This window comes from Alligator mississippiensis, chromosome 2 (assembly GCF_030867095.1).
Source record: "Alligator mississippiensis isolate rAllMis1 chromosome 2, rAllMis1, whole genome shotgun sequence".
NCBI classification, from domain to species: Eukaryota; Metazoa; Chordata; order Crocodylia; family Alligatoridae; genus Alligator; species Alligator mississippiensis.
Window position 1 is genome coordinate 103,306,545 of NC_081825.1, and position 22,450 is coordinate 103,328,994.

The 22,450-nt window shown below is 41.3% G+C and overlaps 1 protein-coding gene across 4 annotated transcripts in view; it reads left to right on the forward strand.

Annotated features, from left to right (window-relative positions):
* The window catches only part of INPP4B (inositol polyphosphate-4-phosphatase type II B), a 606,962-nt gene that overhangs the window by 359,369 nt on the left and 225,143 nt on the right, over positions 1 to 22,450 (forward strand). For all 4 annotated transcript variants that reach the window (XM_059722033.1, XM_059722036.1, XM_059722037.1 and 1 more), the window contains exons 8-9: positions 4,434 to 4,484; positions 10,538 to 10,617. In XM_059722033.1, the coding sequence (XP_059578016.1) occupies positions 4,434 to 4,484; positions 10,538 to 10,617 (131 nt within the window). The remainder of the gene's footprint in view (positions 1 to 4,433; positions 4,485 to 10,537; positions 10,618 to 22,450) is intronic.

Here is a 22,450-nt window from a genome sequence, read left to right on the forward strand (position 1 = left end):
AATGATACTGCAGCAAGTGTAGAGGACGTTTATCATTTTGCAGAATAAGACCCATAGTTATTTTATTTGAATATGTGTCTGCCTATTTGACAAATTAGCTGGGCTTCAGTTTCAGTGGGATTTAAACAAGGACTTAAAACTGCACATGCCTCAGACATTTTGTTAACTGGAGAGTCTGGTTGCCCAATGCAACTGCATAGGAATCAGTGATAAAGAAGAGTTTGCACGGTAGTTCTTAAGCAAATTATTTTTTAATTAAGATTATTTTTTAAGTATTTAAGTTGTTGTTTTTTTTAAAGAAATATAAGATTAGGGAATTGCATTACTACAACCCTGGGCCAGATGTTACTTTTTAAATGTTAATGTATTACACTAATTTTAGCTTATTAAAAATGCATGCTAACCATAGCCTCCAATGGATACAAAAGCTTTTCTTTAAAGGACCATATGTATTCTAACTTCTGTTCTTCCCAGCTCCTTAAGTAGAACATCTCTTAAGAGGAAGTGACATGAATTTATTTTCTCTTGTAAAACATTGTGCTATTGTGTTAAAGCCATGATTGTGTTTACAACTGCTTTAAAATTTAAAGATTTCATTTTTGTGCAAGAAACTGAAATAAACGATGTAGATGACGTTATATTCCTCTGAACTGGCAATATTTTACTAAAGAAATGTACCAAATTATCAAATGGTATCCAGAAAAATATTCACATAATGTCCTACTGTGGTCCAGCTTGGGGGTCAGCAGCCTATGGCATTGGGACCAAGTATGACGTGCCAAGATCAGCTTTGGCTTACAGGGGGTCATGTTAAAGCAGCAATTTAAAGGTTGCATGTTGAAGTGATTGCATTAACACAGCAATTTAAAGAGACTACATCAGGGGTAGGCAGCATTTTTTTGGCTGGAGTGCCAAAAACCCCACAATGTCAACTTTGGAAGGTGCTGGAGTGCCAACATGCCAGAGTCTGGAACAGCTGTTTGCAGCCTCCTGGCTGCAGCCGGCCCACGGAGCCTTGTCTGCTTGCAGCAGGGCTTGCAGCCTCCCAGCTTCCTGCTGGGAGCAGCCTGGGCTCCATGGCTGGCAGCAGGTGCTCAGAGCTCGGGGTGGTGGTTGTGTGCCGAGCAAAATGGCCTTACGTGCCATGCTTGGCATGCATGGCAAGGGTTGCTGACCCCTGGACTACATTAAAGCAACCACTTGAAGCCTCCTTATCCGTGCCCTTGCTGACAAATTTGTCATTCTTTGTTGGCATTAGCTATGGGTTTTGGTGGTACCTGGTAAGCAGAGGGCACAGAACAGGGAGGGGATTGGAGCAGCAGGGGACAGGGGGTGGGGGATTGGCAGCCCATGGTGTCATCCAGCGTACAAGTGCCTGGCCTGCTACTCTCTTGCCCAAATGACTTGATCTTCAGTAGAAAAAAGGTAACATCCTGTATCTTCAAACTTTGTGAAAAAAATGTTCTTCAGTACAGTAACTACTAGGGAATATCAACATCTCCTTGCTCTAAGGCAGTGGTGCTCAACCTATGAGAGCTTGTACAACTTGACCTCTAGCTTGTGTGGGGTCCCATGGGCCTACTCCTATGTACTTGATCATGGCAGCATGTGGGGTTACCTCACAACTAGGCCTGGTGCATGGGACGAGGCTGGCATGTGCAGTCACATCTACAGACTAATATGGGATCCAGCCTGTAGACTGACCCCTGCACTACTCCTCAGGGCTGGATAGGTTGCGTTCCACTGCTCTAAAACATAGGTACATTTAAGGAAACAGTATTTCTCATATTTAAATTGGCAAATGAATAAACCAGATTAAAATTGCCATTTTTTTTAAGAAGATTTCTTCCAGTTTATAAATTCTAACTAGAATAGAAATGCTTTGAAAGATATTACTCAGTTTCAGGCTGTGGACAGTTGAAAAAAGTATAGTAGTAGAAGGGGATGGAAGACTTACTATGCATCATGGTAACTGTTTTTTTCATGTCCACTTTATCCCATGCTAAGATGAATCCAAAATGTTGCAATTTAGTGGTTGTTTCATTCAGGGAGACATGGTTCTGGCTTGGCTGTCACTTGCTGCATAAAAGAGGTGATGCAGTTACTATGCATCAACTGATCGGTAGTAAGGGCTAAATCCTTTTTCACTTGACATGCCTCAGTGGCACTTACATAGCCACGTAACTGCAGTTTTTGGCACTTTATACTTGGTCTGAGAAGGATAGCATGAACCCTTTTAGATCAACGAGGAAGAAACTTCCATAATCTCTCTGCTTCTTTTCCAGTAAATATAAATGCAAGATGAAGTGGGTCAGTTTCAAGAGGAGAGTTGAAGAGGGATCTGGTTAATGCCTGACCTCTGGGCTGGTCATTAGAGCACACTGCTGGGAAGCAGAAGATGCAGGGTCAAACCCACTCTTGGTGAGAGGAGTCTAAAATCAGGGTCTCTTGCTCCCTGGGCATGTGCCCTAACAATCACTATGCTGATAGGCTAAAACAGGGGTGCTCAACCTCCAGCCTGCTGGCCACATGCTGCCCATGGAGCCATGGCATCCTCCTGCAGGACTCTCCAAGGGGGGGAAATTTGCTGATGTGGCAATACTGCCACTCTCCCCTGCTTCTAAATTCCCATGTCCCCCATAGCTGAGTTGGAGCTGGGCCATGCCTCCTGTCCCCAGCACAACAGATCACAGCTGGGCCCCACTTTCTCCCATCAACAGGGCTGGGTTGGGGATGGCCTGCCCCTGCCCCCGGCTCCCTCTGTGCGGCCTAATTGGGACACCAGCAAACCCTCCCTGGCCCTTGAGTCAGGACAGCCTGCCAGCTGTGCCCCACAGATGGTCAGGGTATTTTCCATCAGGCCTGCAAGGCAGAAATATTGACTACCACTGGGCTAAAACATGGAAGCAACAGAAACCAGAACTGTGTATGTGAAAAAGTTGTAGTTACATAGCTACATGCATGCCATTTAGGCACATAAAGTGAAAGAGGATTTAGCCCTAAATCTCCCATCCTCCTTTTACCTCAATAAAATTGCTTCATCCGTAGCCATAGTTTGACTTCTGTTACCAATTTCAACTCTACAATAAGCACTGTAGTCTACTTTTAACTTATACATACGAAAATTAGGTAGTAAAAATACTTACAAAGCATTGCAAAGCTGGTTATTGAAATTAAAATTAGGCCATATTGTCCCTGGTGTTTGCCAGGAAAATGAAAATTAGTCATGCATGCCGTTCCATTTTGTAGAAGGACCAGGGATAATGGGAAGCGTGTATCCTTGGAGGAACTTAAGGACTGCTTAATCACGAAATGCCTTAGGGTAAAGGATATGAGAAGACATGGAATAGACTGGTGAGGTAGGGAATCAGGCTGTTTCCTGATGTGAGCATTACCCATCTGTTGCAGTAGAGTACATAATGGCCAGGCTGCCATTATGTCAGTGGAAGTGAACTTAATTTTGATTTGGTGTGTATTTCTACTGAAGAGAAAGGAACATTTACTAGAAATTGCAATACCTACTTGTTTACAGTACACAGTATCCCCACTGAAATCACAAACATGCTGGGAGAAGTGAAAATTTTGAAGAGATTTGAAAGAAGTAGGGCAAAACAGGTTTGCCTGTAGGGCCAGGAAGAATATTCTGTACTTTGCCATATGTATGTTACTAGAGAGTAAACAGCATAGGTTATGATTTAATTAGAACTGAAATCCAATCTAAGGACTTTTCTAGACCTGCTGCTTATACTAGTTTAACTAAATTATTTTAAAATCAATGTAATAAAACAGATACAGGTATGTTAATAGAAGTTCGTATTTCTGTTTTAGGTTGATTCAGCTCAATCTGTAGAAGTAGGGTTAAGTTAAAAAAAACAAAACCCTGCTCTTAAGTTGAAATACATGTGGTTGTTTATGTACCTGCTTTAGTTTAACTACACTGGTTTAGAAACATTTTAGGAAGTTTTGGGTTATGAAGAGGTAGTGTGCAAGTGTGTATGCCCAAAGGTATGTACTTTGATAAGTGAATCTGCAATACAGCCCAACCTTGTCATGACATCATCCTGCATTATATGAATGAATCATTTCCTAAGAGTGACCCTAAGTAAAAAAACCCCTGTAAACACTTTTCTGGCTGTAGAGTTATTTTTACCGAAGGTCTAATGTATGAGGGGAGCAGTTGAGCACAGCTCTGTCTCCTGTGGAGAAATGGTAGGTTTTGGAATGACAAATGGGTTATTGCAAAAGAGGACTTGGATAAGAGGCCAAAAATGTTGAAGTGTTAAGTTATTAAAAGAAAATATTAAATTATCAGAAGTTACCTGGGCCTGGCCTGAGCCCAAAAAAGGTAGAAGGAAGAGGAAGAAAATCCACATGTAGCTTCTTTTATTCCCTTTAAAAAAATACCAAGATGGTTTATGGTTTGTTTTTTCCAGGTCCGCACCAATGTCCTCTCTGAAAACAAGGAGCCAAGAACAGATGCTGGGGTGAGCATTTTCTGTTCAATTTCACTTTGTGTTGACAGCTTAACCGCTGCCCCTTCACCCCCTCCTCGGCCCTCTTCAAACAAGAGACACACTCTAACTTTAAAATACATGTAATGCTTCTAGATGGTTATCAGGTTATTGGGAGCTAACAGACTCAGTTTCTATTGGAAGGTGGGGTAGCTTTTTAGAGGTTCTTGACAGGAATAATAGACTTGATAAGTGAGTTGCTTTGAGTGCATTTATTCCTTGACTCCTGAAAACCCTTCTCATATAAAGTTAATCTCAGTTCATTGAAGCCTTCTAGAATACTGCTATTATCATATAACTAACTGGGTTAGGTATGGAATTTGGGATCACACTTATTTGAATAAGCATGGACTTTAGTTTTCAGGGGGTGCATCTACACATGCCATTAATGTGAAGCAACAAACCTTGGAGTTTATTGCTCTTGGGCATGCTGTTTGACTATGTGTGTGGAGCCATAGTATGTTGAGTTGGGTTGGAGCAGCCCCTACTGGCAGGGGACCCCAGGGGCCTGTGCCAGACCAGGGCTGCTGCTCCCCAACCCCACCCCACTGCACACACACATACACAGCTCAGTGTATTGCGGTGGGGCTGGCTGGGGCATGAGGGTGCTGCAGTGCAGAACTAGCCAGCAGGCATCACCCTCACTGAAACAGCCCTGTCAGCATCTACATGTGTGTAGATGCATAATAAAGAACACTGCCATAGGATAGCACTTGTGTTTAGAAGTACACCAGCAGCAAAGTTAAATAGCTTACTATAGTCTAATAGGGGTGCATGTGTAGATGCATGACTTTTACTGTGGAGCTGACTAGTCTACTCCGCAGTAAATGTCTCATGTAGATGCTCCCAGCATGAAGCAGAGGGTAAATTTACCACTGCTATAACAGTTATCTTTGTTGTGTTACTAAGTAATTTTGATGATCTGTCTAAAGCCCACTGCTGTGCCCTACTTTTAAAAAGGGGCCTACTTTTAGGGAGGAATTGGGCTATTGCTTCTATGTCAGGGCTTGATAAACACAAATAAAACTGAAATGCCATCGGTTTGAGAAGTGGCAACCTTGTTATGTAAGAACCCAGAGGCTCCCCTGATTGCATTTTGAAAAATCTGGAGTCACTTTCTTCCACAGTGGAAGCATCTACACTATTTATTGATTGATTTATTTGATTTGCCCTTCTCCAAAAAGGCTCATGGTGGCTTACAATAAAAACAAGATAAAATATAAAAACAGATAAAATATTAAAGTAATAAGTAATAAAGCAATTCCCCAAACAGTACCTTAGAACTTAACCCCACTTGCAGTAACATAATATGGGCTAGGTGAAGAGGGCATGTTTCCCAGGCACTGCCTAAGGGCGGGGTGGCGGATGCCTCACTCCTGCTTCTTGCTCAGCTTGTACTTCCCAACTACAGGAAGCAGCAGGTTCAGGAAGTGTGGGTCACAGTATTCCAGAAGTCATAGTTTTATAGGGCAGCAGGGGAGTTTGCTTTTGGGCTAGGGACAAACATTCAAAAAGCTTGAGCCTGAATTGATTCAATCTTTGCAGGTTAGTTTAACCTGGCTAGGCTAAACCATATTTGTAACCAGACAGACATCCCAGAAATGCAAGCACATGCCTGCAGTGGCTCAGGCTAAAAGCCCGGGGGGGGGGGTGCCTTAGTACAGCCCTCCTTTCTTTTACACAACAGTGAGCTGAGGGGGGGGCATGGCCAGCCCCCTGCAAGATGGTCTGATTAGCCCAGCTGGGAATTGATAATTGTTTATCACCCCATTAAGAAAACAGAGGGACATTACCAGCTACCTGTTGATTTTGCCTGTTGATTCAGCACTGACTGTGGCCAGCATGTGGCCTGCTAGCTATTACACAGATACCTCTCTGCAAGGCAAAGGGGAGGGGAGAATCCCTGGTCAGCAGGGAGAGGTGAGGGGGAGGTGGGGAGCAGCCCACAGTCTCCACAGCTGAAGCTTGGGAGCAGAGGGCCCCACCCAGCCCAGAGAGCATGCCAGGATGCTAAGGGAGTCTGATTTATCTAAAACCAGCAAGGGATTTGGGAAAGACAATGCATAAACTGGTTTGACCCAAATCAGTTAATTCTGATACTATATTCAACCAGGTTCATCTCAAACCGGTTTCAGTCATTTTCAAGTTGGTTTATGTGCACTGAACTTCTGTTCTGTTACAGGTTTAAATCAGTTTCTGATCACTTATACTGGTTTGTGTGTAATGTCTGTCTCTAGACCTTGTAGTAAGGGACAATTGACCCCATTTTTTTGCCAACCAAATTCAGCAAATTTTTCCCACCCAACATGGACTTCACTGGCAAAAAACGGAGTGAAAGTTTCCACCTAGCAGCAGCCAACTCCACTGCTACTCTACAGAACTACCTGTCCCAGAATGTTTTGCACTCTATGATACATTTCCTGTGCCTGTTGCTTGTAGCTACTCTTCATGCTGCCTTGTGGGAAAGGCTGAAAGAGGTCTAGCCTCTACGCTTTTGCCCACCTAATAAAACCCTGCACAAGTAGAGTTTTATTATGATTCCTAAAGATGTCAGGACTCAGGCTGTGGCAGGCCTCAAGAAGGAGGAAGCTGAAGGTGACTATGGGGGATAAGCTTCCATGTATTGTCTCTGAACAAACTTGGGGCACAACTGGAAATTGCAGGAGGTCTCAGCTTACCTTTGGGATTGTGATGAAACATAGAGGAGGTGGTTCCTTAGTTATGTAGGGCACAGGCCATTTGTAAAACTTGCCTAAAATTTGGAGATGGGGCACCAAATAAATTTTTAAAGGGCAAATGATTTATTTAGTGATATATAATTTTGTGATATCTGAGTAATTGTTCTGAGGTGGCAACTTATATTGAGTTGGGATAAAGGGGAGGAGTTGTCCCACTTAGTGTTACCTTCCTTATATGACCTTGACAACTTTTAGTGTAAAACATTCCTCTTCCTAATGAAGGTCAAGACAAAAGCTGGGACAGGCAGAAGACTTTGGGACTAGAAAATAATGGTTTGGGGTTTTTTTTTTGGGGGGGGGGGTCCCCAACTCCCCTCCATCCCTGCCTCTCCCTCCCCCCCTGCTCCCCACAATACAAAAATGATGTTTGGAATTTAGAAAATAATACTATTTTTACCCTGTGTTCTATGAGCTTGGAGAAGTTAGGCTAATTCCCAGAGGCCTTTCAGACCTGTAATAGCAAAGGGTCTTGGCTTAAGAGAGCTGCCACAGATATCCAGATTTTCTTATTTGCTATTTCATTTCATCACTATACATTTGCATTACAGTAATACCTAGATCCCAACTGAGATCAAAGCCCTGTTGTAAACCCTGTGTAAGATAAGAGAAAGTGAGTTAGATGGTGCTTATCATGGAAAGCTAACTTATATGCAAAAGATCGTGTTAAAGGATTGATAACATTTCAAAGTCAAGTGCACACGAATTGGGAAATGTCCAAATAGACTTTGTTTGTGTGCAGTTTGTGATACTGTCTATGTCTTTAATTCTAAAACTGGTTTGCTTTCACAGTGTTATAGCTAATTAGAGTTAGGTATCTAGTCTTGGGCATTATGACATGAACTGGCTACCTTGAGGTGAAAGCTACTTGTATCCTGTCTCACTAGGACTGTTCATATGTGTATGTGTGTGTGTGTGTGTGTGTGTGTGTGTGTGTGTGTGTGTGTATATATATATATATATATATACTGTACTTCCATCCATCCTTGCACACACACACACACACACACACACACACACTTCCTTGCATACAGCATGCAAATTTTCCCCCCCAAAATAGCCCCCAAAATTAGGGTGTGTGTATTCAGTAGGGAAGCTGATTTTCTGGCTGGAATGGAAGCACCCTACTTTGATTCCTGCTGCATAGCACAGCAGTTGGTGCATTACTATTCAGGCAGCCTAGGGAGTCAGTTACTTAATGACTTATATTGTTCTTCACTCCAGGGGAATTAACAATCCTCTCTCCTTTTTAACGGGCTCGATGTTTCACTAATTGAGCTAATCTTTCTTAGGACAGTTTTGCTGTCTACTGGCTGCTTCTTGTCTCTCTGTTACTATTTCACAATCTTGGAGACACTTTAGTTCTTTTCACCCATGGAGACCAGATTACAGCAACAGCTAGATTTTCAGCCTTTCTTATGCAGGAAATGCAGGTGGAGCCATCTGAAGACTAAACTTTGTCCATGCTCCATGTAGTCCTAATTCTGGAAAAATCTTTTTTACTTCATTCTGTCTTTCTAAAACAACGTGCGTATTATATTCGGGGGCATGTTGTATGCAAGATGATACACACAGTTTATTTAAGTTATTCACAGCACTTTGTAAAATCACTTTTTGACAGTAAAGACTTTGCCACATTCTACAATTACGTAACCACACTATTTTTTACCCTCTGTTTCTGTACAGTCTCATTTCTCCAATCTGCTTCCTTCCTCCCTGGGTTTCCTATTCCCCCAACCTTTGTCTTGGTACTTTCCCTCACCCATACTGTTTTGAATTTCTGTACCTACTCTCCTTGCCTTCCTGTCTAACTGTGCAGCAAAGAGAGGGAAACTTACATGGACATCACCATGAGTGTGGGACTGGGGTCAGGGTTGGGGGTTTGAGTAGGCCTTGCTGAAGACCCCATTTTTCAAACTCAGAAACCATATTTGGGTCCCCAAATTGACACTTAGGTTTATATCCATGTATTTTTAGATGCTTGAAAAATCTGTCCGGGCACTAAACCTCTGTGCCCACTTTTAAAAATTCAAGGATCCAAAGGCAAGTTGACCTTACTGATGGAGGCATGGCCCAACTTTTATTCAACAGTAACGAGTGTTGTTCATTTTCAAGAGCTGAATGTGCTGTCTCCATAAAGCTTAGGCTGACACTTGAAGCATGTAACTTGAGCCTAGGACCTTCTGTCCCTGGGTTCTCCCTACAAGAGCACATTGCTTTTGCCATTAGTCTTTTCCCTTTTGTTATTTTGTTAATCTGACAAAAATAAAACTAAGTATATATGCTGTGACAGAACTTGGTGCTTATTTGCTTACCCTGTTTCCAAGTCTGTACGTGAACTAATGAAAATACCATCTTTTTGTTTAGTCACAGACAATCAGAGTGAGTTGTATATTGAAAAAATATTGGCATGGAATATGTACATAAGGTTTTTGGGGTTTTTTCCCTTTCTTGTTTGTCCCTGGGATAGAAAGAAATTGATAAATTGATATTTCAGTGTTGAGAGCAGTGGGGATATCAGAAGAGGATGAAAAGTTCTCTCCCAGAAAGGGAATAATGAGTTTGAGTTTTGCTATTTGTACTGGTTGCTCAGAGATGCAAAAAGGGTGACCTTGAGAGAGACATGACATGTAGCAATGTTTGTCAAGAAAAGTTTAGAAAAAATGAGCAGGGTGAGCGCATTTCCCTTTAAATGTACTAGAAAGTAATTGGTCCAGCGAAATGTGGGAATAACAAAGAAAACAAATGTTCATGTGTTTGGCTATAAACTAGGCAGATACAGTATTTCTATTAATAACTTGTATTGAGCTGCACAGAAAAATAGCTCCAGCAAGCAAATACATTCATATCTGGAGTACAAAGATGATAGAGTACAAGGGATTGAGGAATTACTGTAGCAAGAGCAACATGGGTAAAAACCTGAAAATTTAACATTTCCTGTATTACAGAAATCACTTGCAAAGGGGAACTCCTTCTCCATGCAGAATGAAAATTTTCCTGTGGCTCTACTTTTCATGGCCTGTATGTGGCAGGTTGTTAGACTGTTTGTTTTTAATGAAAACGAATGGGTTCCCGTCTGTAAAAACGGAGCTTAACAGCTTATCGATAATCATGTCAGTGATGTATGAAAGCATTCTGCAAGATAATACCTCAAGGCAGTGGGCTTCGTTTTAATATTTCTCTCTTGCTGCGAGAGACAGATTTGCAGGCATAGGGCTAAAAGTTAAATGATTAAAACTTCGGGAATTAATAAAGATGTCCTTCTTTCTTTTCCCCCCCCACCATTTATAGCGAAGTTTCCTGGGCTGCACTACTTTCAAAGTAGGGGACTTGGTCAAATCAAAGGAGCAGCAGTTGACCCTTAGCCTGAGGTAGGTCTTTTTGTCTATTGTAAACCATTTCAAATTAATAACCTGTGACATTTAATGATTGCTGCTTGACTGTATTTGAAACTCAAAATTACTTCAGGTATACTAGATGTCAACTTCAGGTGCTTCTCTTTCTAGTATGCACAAAGCCAAAGTGAAATAGCAATTATTTAAGTCAGAGCTGTCCAAGTGTCAGGTTAGAAAAGGTTACTAGCTCTTTTGATATGATCTCCTACGGAAAAATCCCAGAGCAGTTGAATTGAGAAGAGTCCTTTCAAAGATGCCTTCAGCAAGGAATATAGATGTTATTCACACTTATTTAATAAGTTATTCAATTTTGTAAAATTTAAATGTTAACACAGTTAGTAAAGTTATTAGGACTTGAATGTTTAAGAATTTATATATTTTAGACCCAATTTACCCCTACCTTGCATCTTTTGTGATCACTGTATAAAGTGAATATTAAACGTTACAAATTGGGATAACAGCCCTGAACTGTGCAGAAGCATGTGTAACTAGACAAGCCACAGGGTTACGGAGAACAAATCTGGTGTTTGTTAGATGTGGCACTATGTAATCAGGAATAAAAGGATGGAGTGGATAAGCTTGTGGTTAAAGCAGCAAGCTTGGAATCATGAGGATTCATTCTCCCCTCTGAGACAGACTTGTCTGAACTTAGGCAAATCAGAGCATGACCCAAAGGCTTTTGAAGGCAATAGAAAAACTCATAGGGCCTGATTTTTTACAAAAGTTGAGAGCACTTTTGAAACCAGCTTCCATTCATCTTGAATTTCAGGTGCTTAATGTCCTGCAGGTTGAACATGTGTGGTCTCTGTTCAGTTTTGATATTATAAACTACAAATTAATATTTCTTTAACTCCCAATGGTAGGGTGAATCCACTAACATCCGTGAAGCATTCAGTCATTCTGGTAAATGAGGGCCATATAGCACTTAAATATCTAAGCAGATCACTCTTTCAGACTTTGAGCCCTGTATTCAGAGCTTGTTTTCAATAGAGCCTCTTAAACCTTCCTGCTGCTTCCCAGTTGGGAACTAAGAAGTTATATAAAGCTATACAGATGCACTAAGAGGCTGTCTAAAGCTAAATTCCACAGGGAATATAATATATACATACACTGTGCCTTGGCTGTTAGCCCAGACCCAGATCCATTCAGCACAACTGCAGTGGTTTCATTTTGTCTAGGGCCATCAACATTCTTTGGAAAGGGGGACAAATTTGCATGCTCTTGCACCTGCATTTGTATTTAAAGTAATAACAGTTGCCTATGTACAGGGGGGCAGCCTGGGCAGGAAAGGTGGAAAGAATATACTCCTCAATCTATATACATATGTATGTGGGTGACTGGTGCCTCCTGAGTCTGGGGGGTGCACCTGCAGAAGCCACTGGCAGCATCGGCGGGCACGGGGCTGGCGAGCACACACGGAAGCCACCAGTGGCGGAAGCAGCAGGGACAGCCCTGTTGTGGGGGACACGTGCCCCCCCCCACCAGTTGACTATGCATATGTATATACCAATCTATATTGGTAAGTAAGTATATAAAGAACCTTGGCTTTATTATATCTTATTATATAACATTCCTTTATAACATAGTATTTTATATAGTAGATGTCACAAACCCCAGGGCCTTGAGTTTTAAAGTGGGTTAGCCTGGAATGTCAGTTGCCTGGAAAATCACTTCCACAGGCAACCAACAAGGAGACATAACAACAAAAGGATTTGTTATGCAAGAGAAAAGAATTATACAGACGAAACTGACCATAGGTTTGAAGACAGAAGAACAAGACAAGTAAAGCTTCTTTCCGTCTCATTTGGCTACACCCTAGACTTCTTGAGAGTCCTGCCAGAATTTTTAAGAGATCAGCCTTGCAGCTGATTCTATCAGCCCTGGCTCCTAGGGTCTTGGCCCTTACTCCAGCCAGGTAAGAATCCAAAAGACAAAGCATATCCCACAGATCATTTCCTAAATCACTCCAAACCAACCCCCAAGTCAACCTTCTCGTGAGTCATCAGAACCCTCCAGAATTTCTGGCCTCCCTGAGATGCCTGGAATTCCTCTGGCCAATGAGCCAATTGTCTCTGTAACAGGACCAGACCCCAGGGGCAACCATGATGCAGTGCGGCTTCTGTTGGGCTCCAGCTCTGGGTACCCCCCTCTTTTGCCCTCTCACAGCCTGCTATACCTTGTTGGTTGGCAGCTAGTTTACAAGCAGTTAGCCTGTGTATTAGCAACCAGCCAGCCCAGGGCCAGCTCAGTTTGCTGCAACTCGTCTTAAAATAATAGGAGCACTTCGGTTTCTTAGTAGAGTCTTAGATGCCTTTTCTATAGAGGAGTTGATTTCCCCATTACAGGCAGAAAGTGCCTTGGGTGCCCAACCCAATAATGCCTCCTTCTGCCTGTGTCTAGGAATAGCAGTTCTTTTTGCCCTAGTGTCACAACAGCAAGAAAGATTTGGCAGTTCTGTCCACTCCCTTTCCTTAGCTAAACCATGCCCCAAATCTCAAAGATATACACAGACAACATAACATGACATATATGGGAAAAAGCAACATAAATGGATACATCATAACATGGGCTTTCCAATGAGACTATACATGCCACATCAGTGAAATAAATGCAAGAAAACAGTCATGACACCCCATGAAGCCCTGGGCCAAAGGTGGAGGTCATGACAGTAGAGTAAACTGTTTTTTTATAAAATATGTACTGATCAGACTCTCGTATGCAGAACTTGCAGTTGGGATACGTTTAGGTAAATACCCATGTATCAAATCAACCTTCCCTAGTCCTGGTGTGAGATTAGTGTGTGAACTGAAGGTGTTGTGCAGAGGCTGTAGAAATTCAGATATTCAGATTGTAAGCTGTTTGTGGCTGGGGCTTTGTCTATCTCTGTGCCTAACTAATGACACCTGAGTCTGATCTAGGTCTCTGGCAGGTACCATAATATAATACCAGTGAAGTGGCAATACCAGGAAGCTTGCAAAAGGGTTCAAAAGTTTAGATAAGCTGTAATAATTATGTAAAAGATTCCTGCTTGGCTAGAATTGAACCTTTGAACCCATGTTCATTACTTTATTATTAGTCTTGTGTTTGTGGGATCTGTTTTTGTACATACAATATTTAAAATCATTCCAGTCAAACTCCAGACATTTGAAGTTGTAGTCATTGTTGGCTGCAAATTTAAAAAAAAATATTTTCCAAAACATTATTAATATTGAATTATTTATCTTGGACTTAGTTTCACAGATGTGATCTGCTCCCTTTATGTTGCCAGGCAGCACAAAAGAAGTAGAAATTATGCCCACACCTCCTCAGTGACAGTACAGCCAATGGAATGAACTCTAATGTATGGAGTGTGTTCACCTTTTATTAGCACCCCTTGCTCAGGTAGAACTGAAAATTAAACAGTATAAAGATGGACTTTGAAAGAGTGGTCTTCTGTCATCTGAAACACTGTAAGTAGGGTTCTTTTTCTCTGGGATATAGAGGCAGTAGTGAGAGATTGGGAAAAGCAGTGATTTTGTTCTTGTTGAAGTTCCATTCTTCCCCAAAGCTTGCCTCCCCCTGCCCTATCCCCAACCCTACTTCCTTTTCTATTTGTCAGTGGCTAGGATACAAGCTAAAGATTTGTATTCCTGAGAGATTCACAGGGTTTTTGATTTATCCCTTCCTTTTGGATTGCCATTTTTATTTTATTTTATTTTTTGTATTGCAGCCCTTAACATTTAAAGCCTTAGAAAAAAAATTCTGGACTCTCAACCAAATTAATGTTTAGGAGGATAGGTGTGTCTGCATGTAGTTCTGTAAGCCTGAACAGGTCAATTTGAAGAATTGCTTTTATTTCAGCAGTGTACAAAACCATTGTCTACAGAAAAAGCTTAATCACTTAGATATTTGCCTTACAGAAGTTTCCAGTCCGAAGGGCTAACTTCCCTTGGTAGATTCAGATTTTTCACTTTGCCAAGGATACTGCAGTGCAGTTTTTCAAAATTTAGCGTGTTTTCATAGGGTGTTTGTGATGTGCCAAATGTGGACTGGGAAATAAAATTCTTGTCCTATTTAGCAGTCTGAATTTTAGCTGAATATTCACTGGAAAATATATGCTGACAGGATATTCAATCTAACTATCCCTGGACTGCTGTCAGAAAACCTCAGTATGGAGCACTGATCACAGATTCAGTAACCAAGACTGATTTAATTCGTCAATTTTGATTGCAAGGTCTTCAAAAAGGGCCAGTGTCTTGCTGTATTTTTGTACCGTGCATAGCACACTGTGGCTAGGTACAGACATTCAAAAGCCTGAAGTGGAACCAATCCAAGTTATGTGGTTTTCTGTAAGCAGCATAGTTTAGATCAGTAATGAACAAAACACTCATATTCAACCCTTAGTGCAGGAGACAAATCTTAGACTGGGTTCTGCCACTTTTAAACCAGTCTGTGTGCTGAATTTCTGTTCTGTTATGGGCATAGATTGGTTTTGTGTGCCAAACTTCTCTTCTGTTACAGGTATGGATTGGTTTCTGATTACGTATATTGGTAAAAGTGTAATGTCTCTACCTGGCCTGTGTTTCACCATTGGCTGGGACCTTTGTCCTTATTGTAATTACTGACCCAAATAGTAAACTTTTTCTGTCACTGAATTTCCAGTAACATCCAGTAAGGACCTTATCGTGCCTTATTCTCTGTAAGGTCCTTTCAGTTCAAGTGCATTATATCCATTATTCCAGAGTTATTCTGGAGTACTAATAGCTCCATAGGCTTGTACTTTATTACTGCTCCTGTTCAGTGTTCAGTGATGTTACCCTGGGAGGTGGCCATACAGGTGCACAGATGTTATTTCTTTATTGAATTATGATAGTGTGCTTTTCATTGGGCTACACAGTGGTAGAAGTGCTGCCAAAAGGGTGGTGGTGCTCTTATGGGTATGCCTTGTGAGTTCCACTGGATTCCTCAGAACTGTCTTTTCTGGGGAGTTTGGGTTCCTTTCTTTGAGTTGGGCTTCTTCTTGACTGGAAAAAAGAATGCCCTGAGTGGAGTTATCAAAGTACCTGGAATCATGGTAACAAACTAGATCATCTCTGGCAACAAAATGGATCATCTCTACACGTGATACTATGTCACCATAGTGACATGCAATGGCAATGAGTTACTTGCCTATAGCATACCACAACGGTGACGTAGCTACTAAAAATAACCATGTACCGCCGGAAGCAAGTACTGCCTAAAGCAAATAACAGCTGCACCGTGGGGAGCATGTATAGATGCACCCTCTGAGTAGGCTGTAAAGAATAAAAAAAAATCAGATCTACTCCTTTCTGACATGCTGTGATGAGCAATAAATGATTTAACTAGCTCAGCTATTCAGTTGTTTTTAGCTATTTTGACATGCAATATTATCAGTGGCATCTAAGCTATACCCATGGCAATGCATGTGACAGTTTGCCATCTCAGAGCTCTTCTTTCAGGCAGATATCTTTGTCTCAAATACAGGATGTTCATATTTTCTTTGCAAACACAGCAATTAGAGATTTACTTAAAAAAAAAAAATGTTAAAATTTTAGAAGAGCAGGAAGAGAGCATGGGAGAGGTCTGCCATGCTAATGCCCACTACTTTCATTTGAACCCTCAAGGTACACCCTTTGTGCCTGTGCCTCTGATTCTCTGAATCAGCATTGAATCTTCAGATTCGGCTGAATCAAATTGGAGACAGTGATCTGAATCAACGAATCGATTCACTGTCCCTGATTTGGGCCAAATCCGAATTGAATAGGGCCCACTTTGCACGCCCCTATAGTATACTACTTCCAGGAGATAACTTGGGTTTCAATATTTTCTGTACTTTTGGTGTGTATCAAAGTTCTGAGCATTCCAGCACAGGAAGACTTTTATTATAAAAGAACAGCATACAGGAAATAGTGTACTCTTTGTAGATACTTAATAATGCAAGGTCAGTTTTTTTTTCTTTCCTGTGTATTGCTTTGCCTTCTTCTCTAGTAGTAATCTATCACAAGTTATCTATCACAGTCTAGTAATAGTATTACTATACTAGAAGTATTTGATACTTGTTATCCTCCCTAGAAAGATTCTGTAGTTGCAATTTGTTTGCCATGTAGTTAAAGTGTTGTTTGGTTTCTTACTTTGCTTTGTCCTTCTGGCTTATATATTTTCCCTCAACATGCAACTGGAACAAATCCAAATACATTTTTAAAAAGATAAATCATAGCTATTTTCTAAGATACAGGTTGAAATTGTAAGACTATGGTTCAGTGGGCCAGTGGATGGTGACATCATTGAACATGAATGCTATTTAGCTTCATATAATTCAATGAAAATAAATTTGAAAGCACCTGCATACGTTTTGCGATTTGTCTTTGTGTATATAATTTGCATAACAAACAGTACAAAAAAACCTAACACATATGGTCTGTTCTTGCCCTTTAAAGATCAGATTGAGTCTCTTCAACTAGTTTCACTTAGTCTACCAGATGAAGTTGTTTTCTGGTTGCTTCTGGGCATGTTATGCCACAGGAGGCAGATGGACAAAAAGTTGGCTTTACACACTAGGCAGGACTCCAAGAGAGTTGAGAGAGACTTGTTGTGACAAAGAACGTAATTAACATTACACTAAATACATGACAGCAGTGAATACACTAAATGATAGTTTCTAGTATGCACTTACCATAGGTTAAAGCATCTTTTTTTTTTTTTTTTTTAAAGGTATGAGGCAGAATGTTGATTGACATGGGCCCTAGGTGGAATTTCCCATAATAAACAAAAGAAGGGAAAATTGCTGTCAGAAAATGTTATTTAAAATGAATTATTTCCACGTTAAAGTATTTTTTGTGTTAAACTGTGTATGAGTCTGCTATTTAGCTTCATTGCACTTATTGTATATGTTATGCCATGGCAAAAAGGGGCTGGTTGTGAAACTGGAACAACTGAAAATCCTGAATTTTCCTTTTCAGGCAGTTACTCATGAATCTCATTTATAATTTACAAGACTATGCAAATACACAGTCTGCCTCTCTTTGTGTTCTTAACCAATTTTAGGAGTGAATATATGGCCATGGGAACCAATTAGTAGTTCAGAGTTTGCATATTCTGAGAATGTATTAATAGTCAATAACTGTGTAGGAGGCAAAATGGATTGAAGTTTTCAATCCTTCAAGAGTTAGTAAAATCTCCATTTTTATGATTGGCATAATGCATATTCATGTAAATATGAACATATATATTCATATTGATATATATTGATTCATATTCATGGGGGGTATATGTGTGTATGGATGGATTGTTGTGTATATACTGGTATATATATTGGTGTATATATGTATGGATTGTTGTGTGTGTGTGTGTGTGTGTATATGTATATATATAGGGTTGTGTGTGTGTGGTTAAACTGCATATTGGTTTCCTGTGTTGCTTTGTTTTTCTGACTTATATTTTTCCTCTCAACACTCAACTGGAACAAATCCAAATGTGTTTTTTCTTAGATAAATCATAGCTATTTTGGAAGATACAAGTTGAAATTGAAATACTATGGTTCAGTGGGTGCACACACGCATGCTTACTCACATATTTGATTATATATATTTGATCATGCATGTAGAAATACACACATATATTTATGTATATTAACATTAAATGGTAGCATTAGACACAGAGGAAAGTGACTGTGGTTTTGAAACCCGAGTTGTCTTGTCTTCAAGTCATCATCAAAGAGCTCCTGGACAGTATCAAAGAACTAAATAGGCAACACATTTGCAGCTAAAGATGACAGACACATTCGTTCAGATTTAAAGGCACACTGTTCTATTCAGATTTAGAGTAGCTTACAAAATATATAAATGAAGACACTATTATGGGGAAGCACACGTTCTTCATGCAGTTAGAACACATTCACTGCATTGGAGGCTTGATTCTTCCTTCTGTGTAATACATCAGTGTAATTTCAAAAGTTTTCATATTTATGTTTTCCTGTGCATTATTTGCAGCGTCATTCCTAATATAAGGTCTTCAAGACCAAAATGCAGTAGATTTTAAATCTAATTTTGAAAGTTAATGAGGCAGGATCATTGCCTCACTCCTTCCTTTTACTTGTGAGGAGCAGAGGAGGAAGCACAAAAGGAGGAGAAACCACCACCATTTCTCTGAAAGGCAGAGCCTGTTCTTGTGTCCTCATACTCTGCTATGATGGTGCACTGGCATACCCAGCTGGCTGTCTAACATACACTAAAACCATGCATGGTATGGAGATGAGCAGAGAATTAGAGCTCCCAAGCTGCCTTATTCCCTGCCAAGCAGGTCTTCTGTCCTTCTCAGAGTCTGGTTAAATAGCTCTTGAATTTGTAATATTCCTTATGGAACAGTGACTAGTGAGATTAGTGTAGAGTTTCCAATGACTGCTAGAACTAATAGGCTTTAATTTAAAGATGGGGAAATCTCTCTCTCTAACCCTTTTCCTTTTAGAGAGAGATCTCAAAATGTAATTTGTTCACTAGGGACATTTTTCAATGGGGGAAAAAATTCCACCATACAGTCATAGACCCTTTTGTGAGATAAGGCAAGCGAAGTGTGCACATTAGTGTCCAAAAATAATTTTTATATGACTTGTCCTTTTCACTGTAGTTGTGAAACAGCAGTAGCAGGTGTTATTTTCTGTCTCGCTGATCATCTGTAGGGATAGACATGGTTTTTAAAGATCTACAACTGAAGAATCTCAAAACACACATGTTCTTAGTTCTTAATCATGTGAGCAATAGAATGGCTTTTCAGGTCCTCTCCTGCGGCAGCATGCAGCCTGAAAAAGGAAAAAGAGATGAGGAATTTCTATAACTGCCCTTCACAGCACAGAAGGGGAGGAAGAGGGGAGCTCACTGTACCACGCATGCCTGAGAGTAGAGGGAATAGAAAATTACCAGTGGTTACCTTCCCCTCCTGCTAGAATCCCCACCTTTCATATTGTTCCTAGGAGGGTTTCACTTACTGCATGTCAGATGGGGATATTCTTAGCATGAATTTATTACAGAGGGGCTAGACTGCTTTATATTCACACTTTTCTTGGTATCTTCCCCTTGTACACAAGCTCTTACACTAAGAAAGTCAAAAACAACAACTTGTATTATATTGTATGGCATAACTGTATTTCCTTATGCTAATCAAAATAAGGAACACACAAAGAAATACATCAGTCTTTAACACTGCAGAAAAAAGATTTGGTTTCTGTTGCCTTAATTAATGTCTGTATTGAGACTGTCCTGGTTTTACTGTATAGGCAGTACTCAGACTTACGACAGTTGGTTCCTTATAATTGCGTCTTAGGTTGAAATGATGTAACTCGGAACCGATTTTCCCATAGGAACAATGTTTTAAATGGGGGATTTTCTGAACCAAGGCCCAATACCCAATTTTCATAAAAAATAACCCAGAATGTTGTACTCAATCAGTTATAGATGAGTAATATAGCTACATTAATGTATTTATGTTGTAAATAGCAATCATGTCAATTTGGAAGGACTTCTTTGAGGTGACTTTGCTGGTCTTTTTGAAGGGTTCTTGGTGTGCGCGCCGGGTCTGACCCTGGGTCGCTTACGTCGCTCTGCACGCGGGCTGTGGCCAGTAGCCCGGGCAGGCCAGATCGGAGAGGGCGGGCGCCGAGCTAGAATTAGGCACAGACACGTAACGGTTGATTTTAAGATTATTTTACTTACACCGAGATGGTCGCTGAGAACTTGCTTGAGTTGCGGTTACAACAAAAAACACGAACACACGTGGAGGTTGCAAGGCTCCACGCAGACAGAACACGAACAATCACGTGGAGGTTGCTAGGCTCCACGCAGACAAACTCCGGATGTCCAGGACAAGCGCGCATTAAACTCGTCGTTACATCTTATTGTAGGCTCCGTTCGAAGACGGGAAGAGGTGGGCGGTGGATCAGGCCGCCAAACTCCTCTGAGCGACACACAGGGTTTCTATTACCCTGCCGCGCACACCCAGAGTCCCCACGAGATGGATGCGGAGTCCTCTTCGGCTTGGACGGAAACTGCTCAAGCCTCTTATACGGCTAACAGGCCAATCGCTAGCCGCCACGTGTGAATAATTTAGAACTAGCCAATTGCGGGGCACGAATTTGCATACGACGAGCGGGAAACCTTTGCACCGTGCATTTCTGTGCTGCAAAGGAAATGCACCCTGCAAAGATCGCTGCAAAGTGGCGGGAACACTTCCCTGCACGCGGGTTCTCTGCGCAACAGAACTCCTCCGTGCAACGAAGTTGTAATCCCACGGGGATAATTCTTAGTGCCGAAGCGCACACACAAAAAAATCAGACCTTTGGGTCATGACACTTGGTTGGACTTTTTGAAGGGTTCTTGGCTGGAGTCTTCTCAGGAGTCTTGGCTGTAGGTTTTTCTGGAGTCTTGTCTGCTTGCTTAAGAAAGTGTCCAAGGAAGCCTGGACAGATGCTCTCCAGGCAGATGGGTGATGCAGTGAACTTGTTTGCTGGTGTGGCATTGCCTCAGATCAAGTGTTGTAAAGTAGAAACTGATGTCAGAAAATTGAAACAGGATGTCAATTTATAAATATTGTAAGTGCCATTTATTGTAACTCGAAACGTTCTAAGTCAAGGACTGCCTGTATATACCTTTAGGAACACATTCATAGGAAAAAAGAATTGGAGAACTTAGTACTTTTTCCATCTAAGGCCAGATTCTGTCCTGATTAATATTATTACTTTTCAACTTAAGGTGAGAACTTGATGATTCCTAATGTTACTGTAAAAATACTAGTTCTTTAAATACATTCATTAAAATTGTACAAATCTTTCAACTTAATGCAGAGAGACCAGAAATAGTTTTATGGGATCAGGGGGGCTTATGGAGTCCATGCAGGGGATGGGGAGCTCTCTCTCCCAACCTCCAGAACTAGGGGAAGATTTTAGCCCCCAGAGCCCCCCTTCACTCCCAAATGATGAACTCCCACCTCACACCCACCACCCCACCTGCCCTTCCTCCCACCCCAGCTTATTTGTTTGGCTCCTGACACTGGCAGATGCTGGTAAAACTGGCACTGGAAGCAGCTTGTGGGATGGAGGGGCTTGGTGAGCTGGGGGAGACATTCATAGTACTCTCCACACCCTCGTCCGAATCACTGCTGAAGATATTAAATAACACCAGTCCAAGGACCGAACCCTGTGGGACATCACTGCCCACCTCCTTCCAGGTCAAAGACAATCCATCCACCATCACTTTCTGAGTGCAGTCCCTAAGCCAGTTTGCCACCCACCTGACTGTGTAAGCATCCACTCCACAGCCTGCCAGCTTCCTTATTAGAATAGGATGCGAAACTGTATCGAAGGCCTTCTTAAAGTCCAGGTAGATTACATCTGCCTAAACTCCAGTGTCAAGGCAGTGTGTTAGTTGGTTGTAAAAGGCTATAAGTTTGTCAGGCAGGATCTACCTGTGATGAACCCATGCTGGTTTCCTTTCAGCATCAATTCTCCTGCTGGGCCTTCACAAATGCGCTCTTTAATGATTTTTTCCAGTGTTTTCCCAAAGATAGAAGTAAGACTGACTGGCCTAAAGTTACCCGGCTCATCTCTTCTCCCCTTCTTAAAAATGGGCACCACGTTGGCCCTTTTCCAGTCCTCAGGGACCTGGCCAGAGCACCATGAGTGCTCAAACAGCCATGCCAGTGGCTCAGCTATGACATTGTCCTGCAGGGGCCCTATGATACACTGCGCCTTCCTTTTGCTTGCTATGTATCTGTAGAAGGACTTTTTATTGTCCTTGATGGTTGTAGCCAGCCTAAGCTCCAG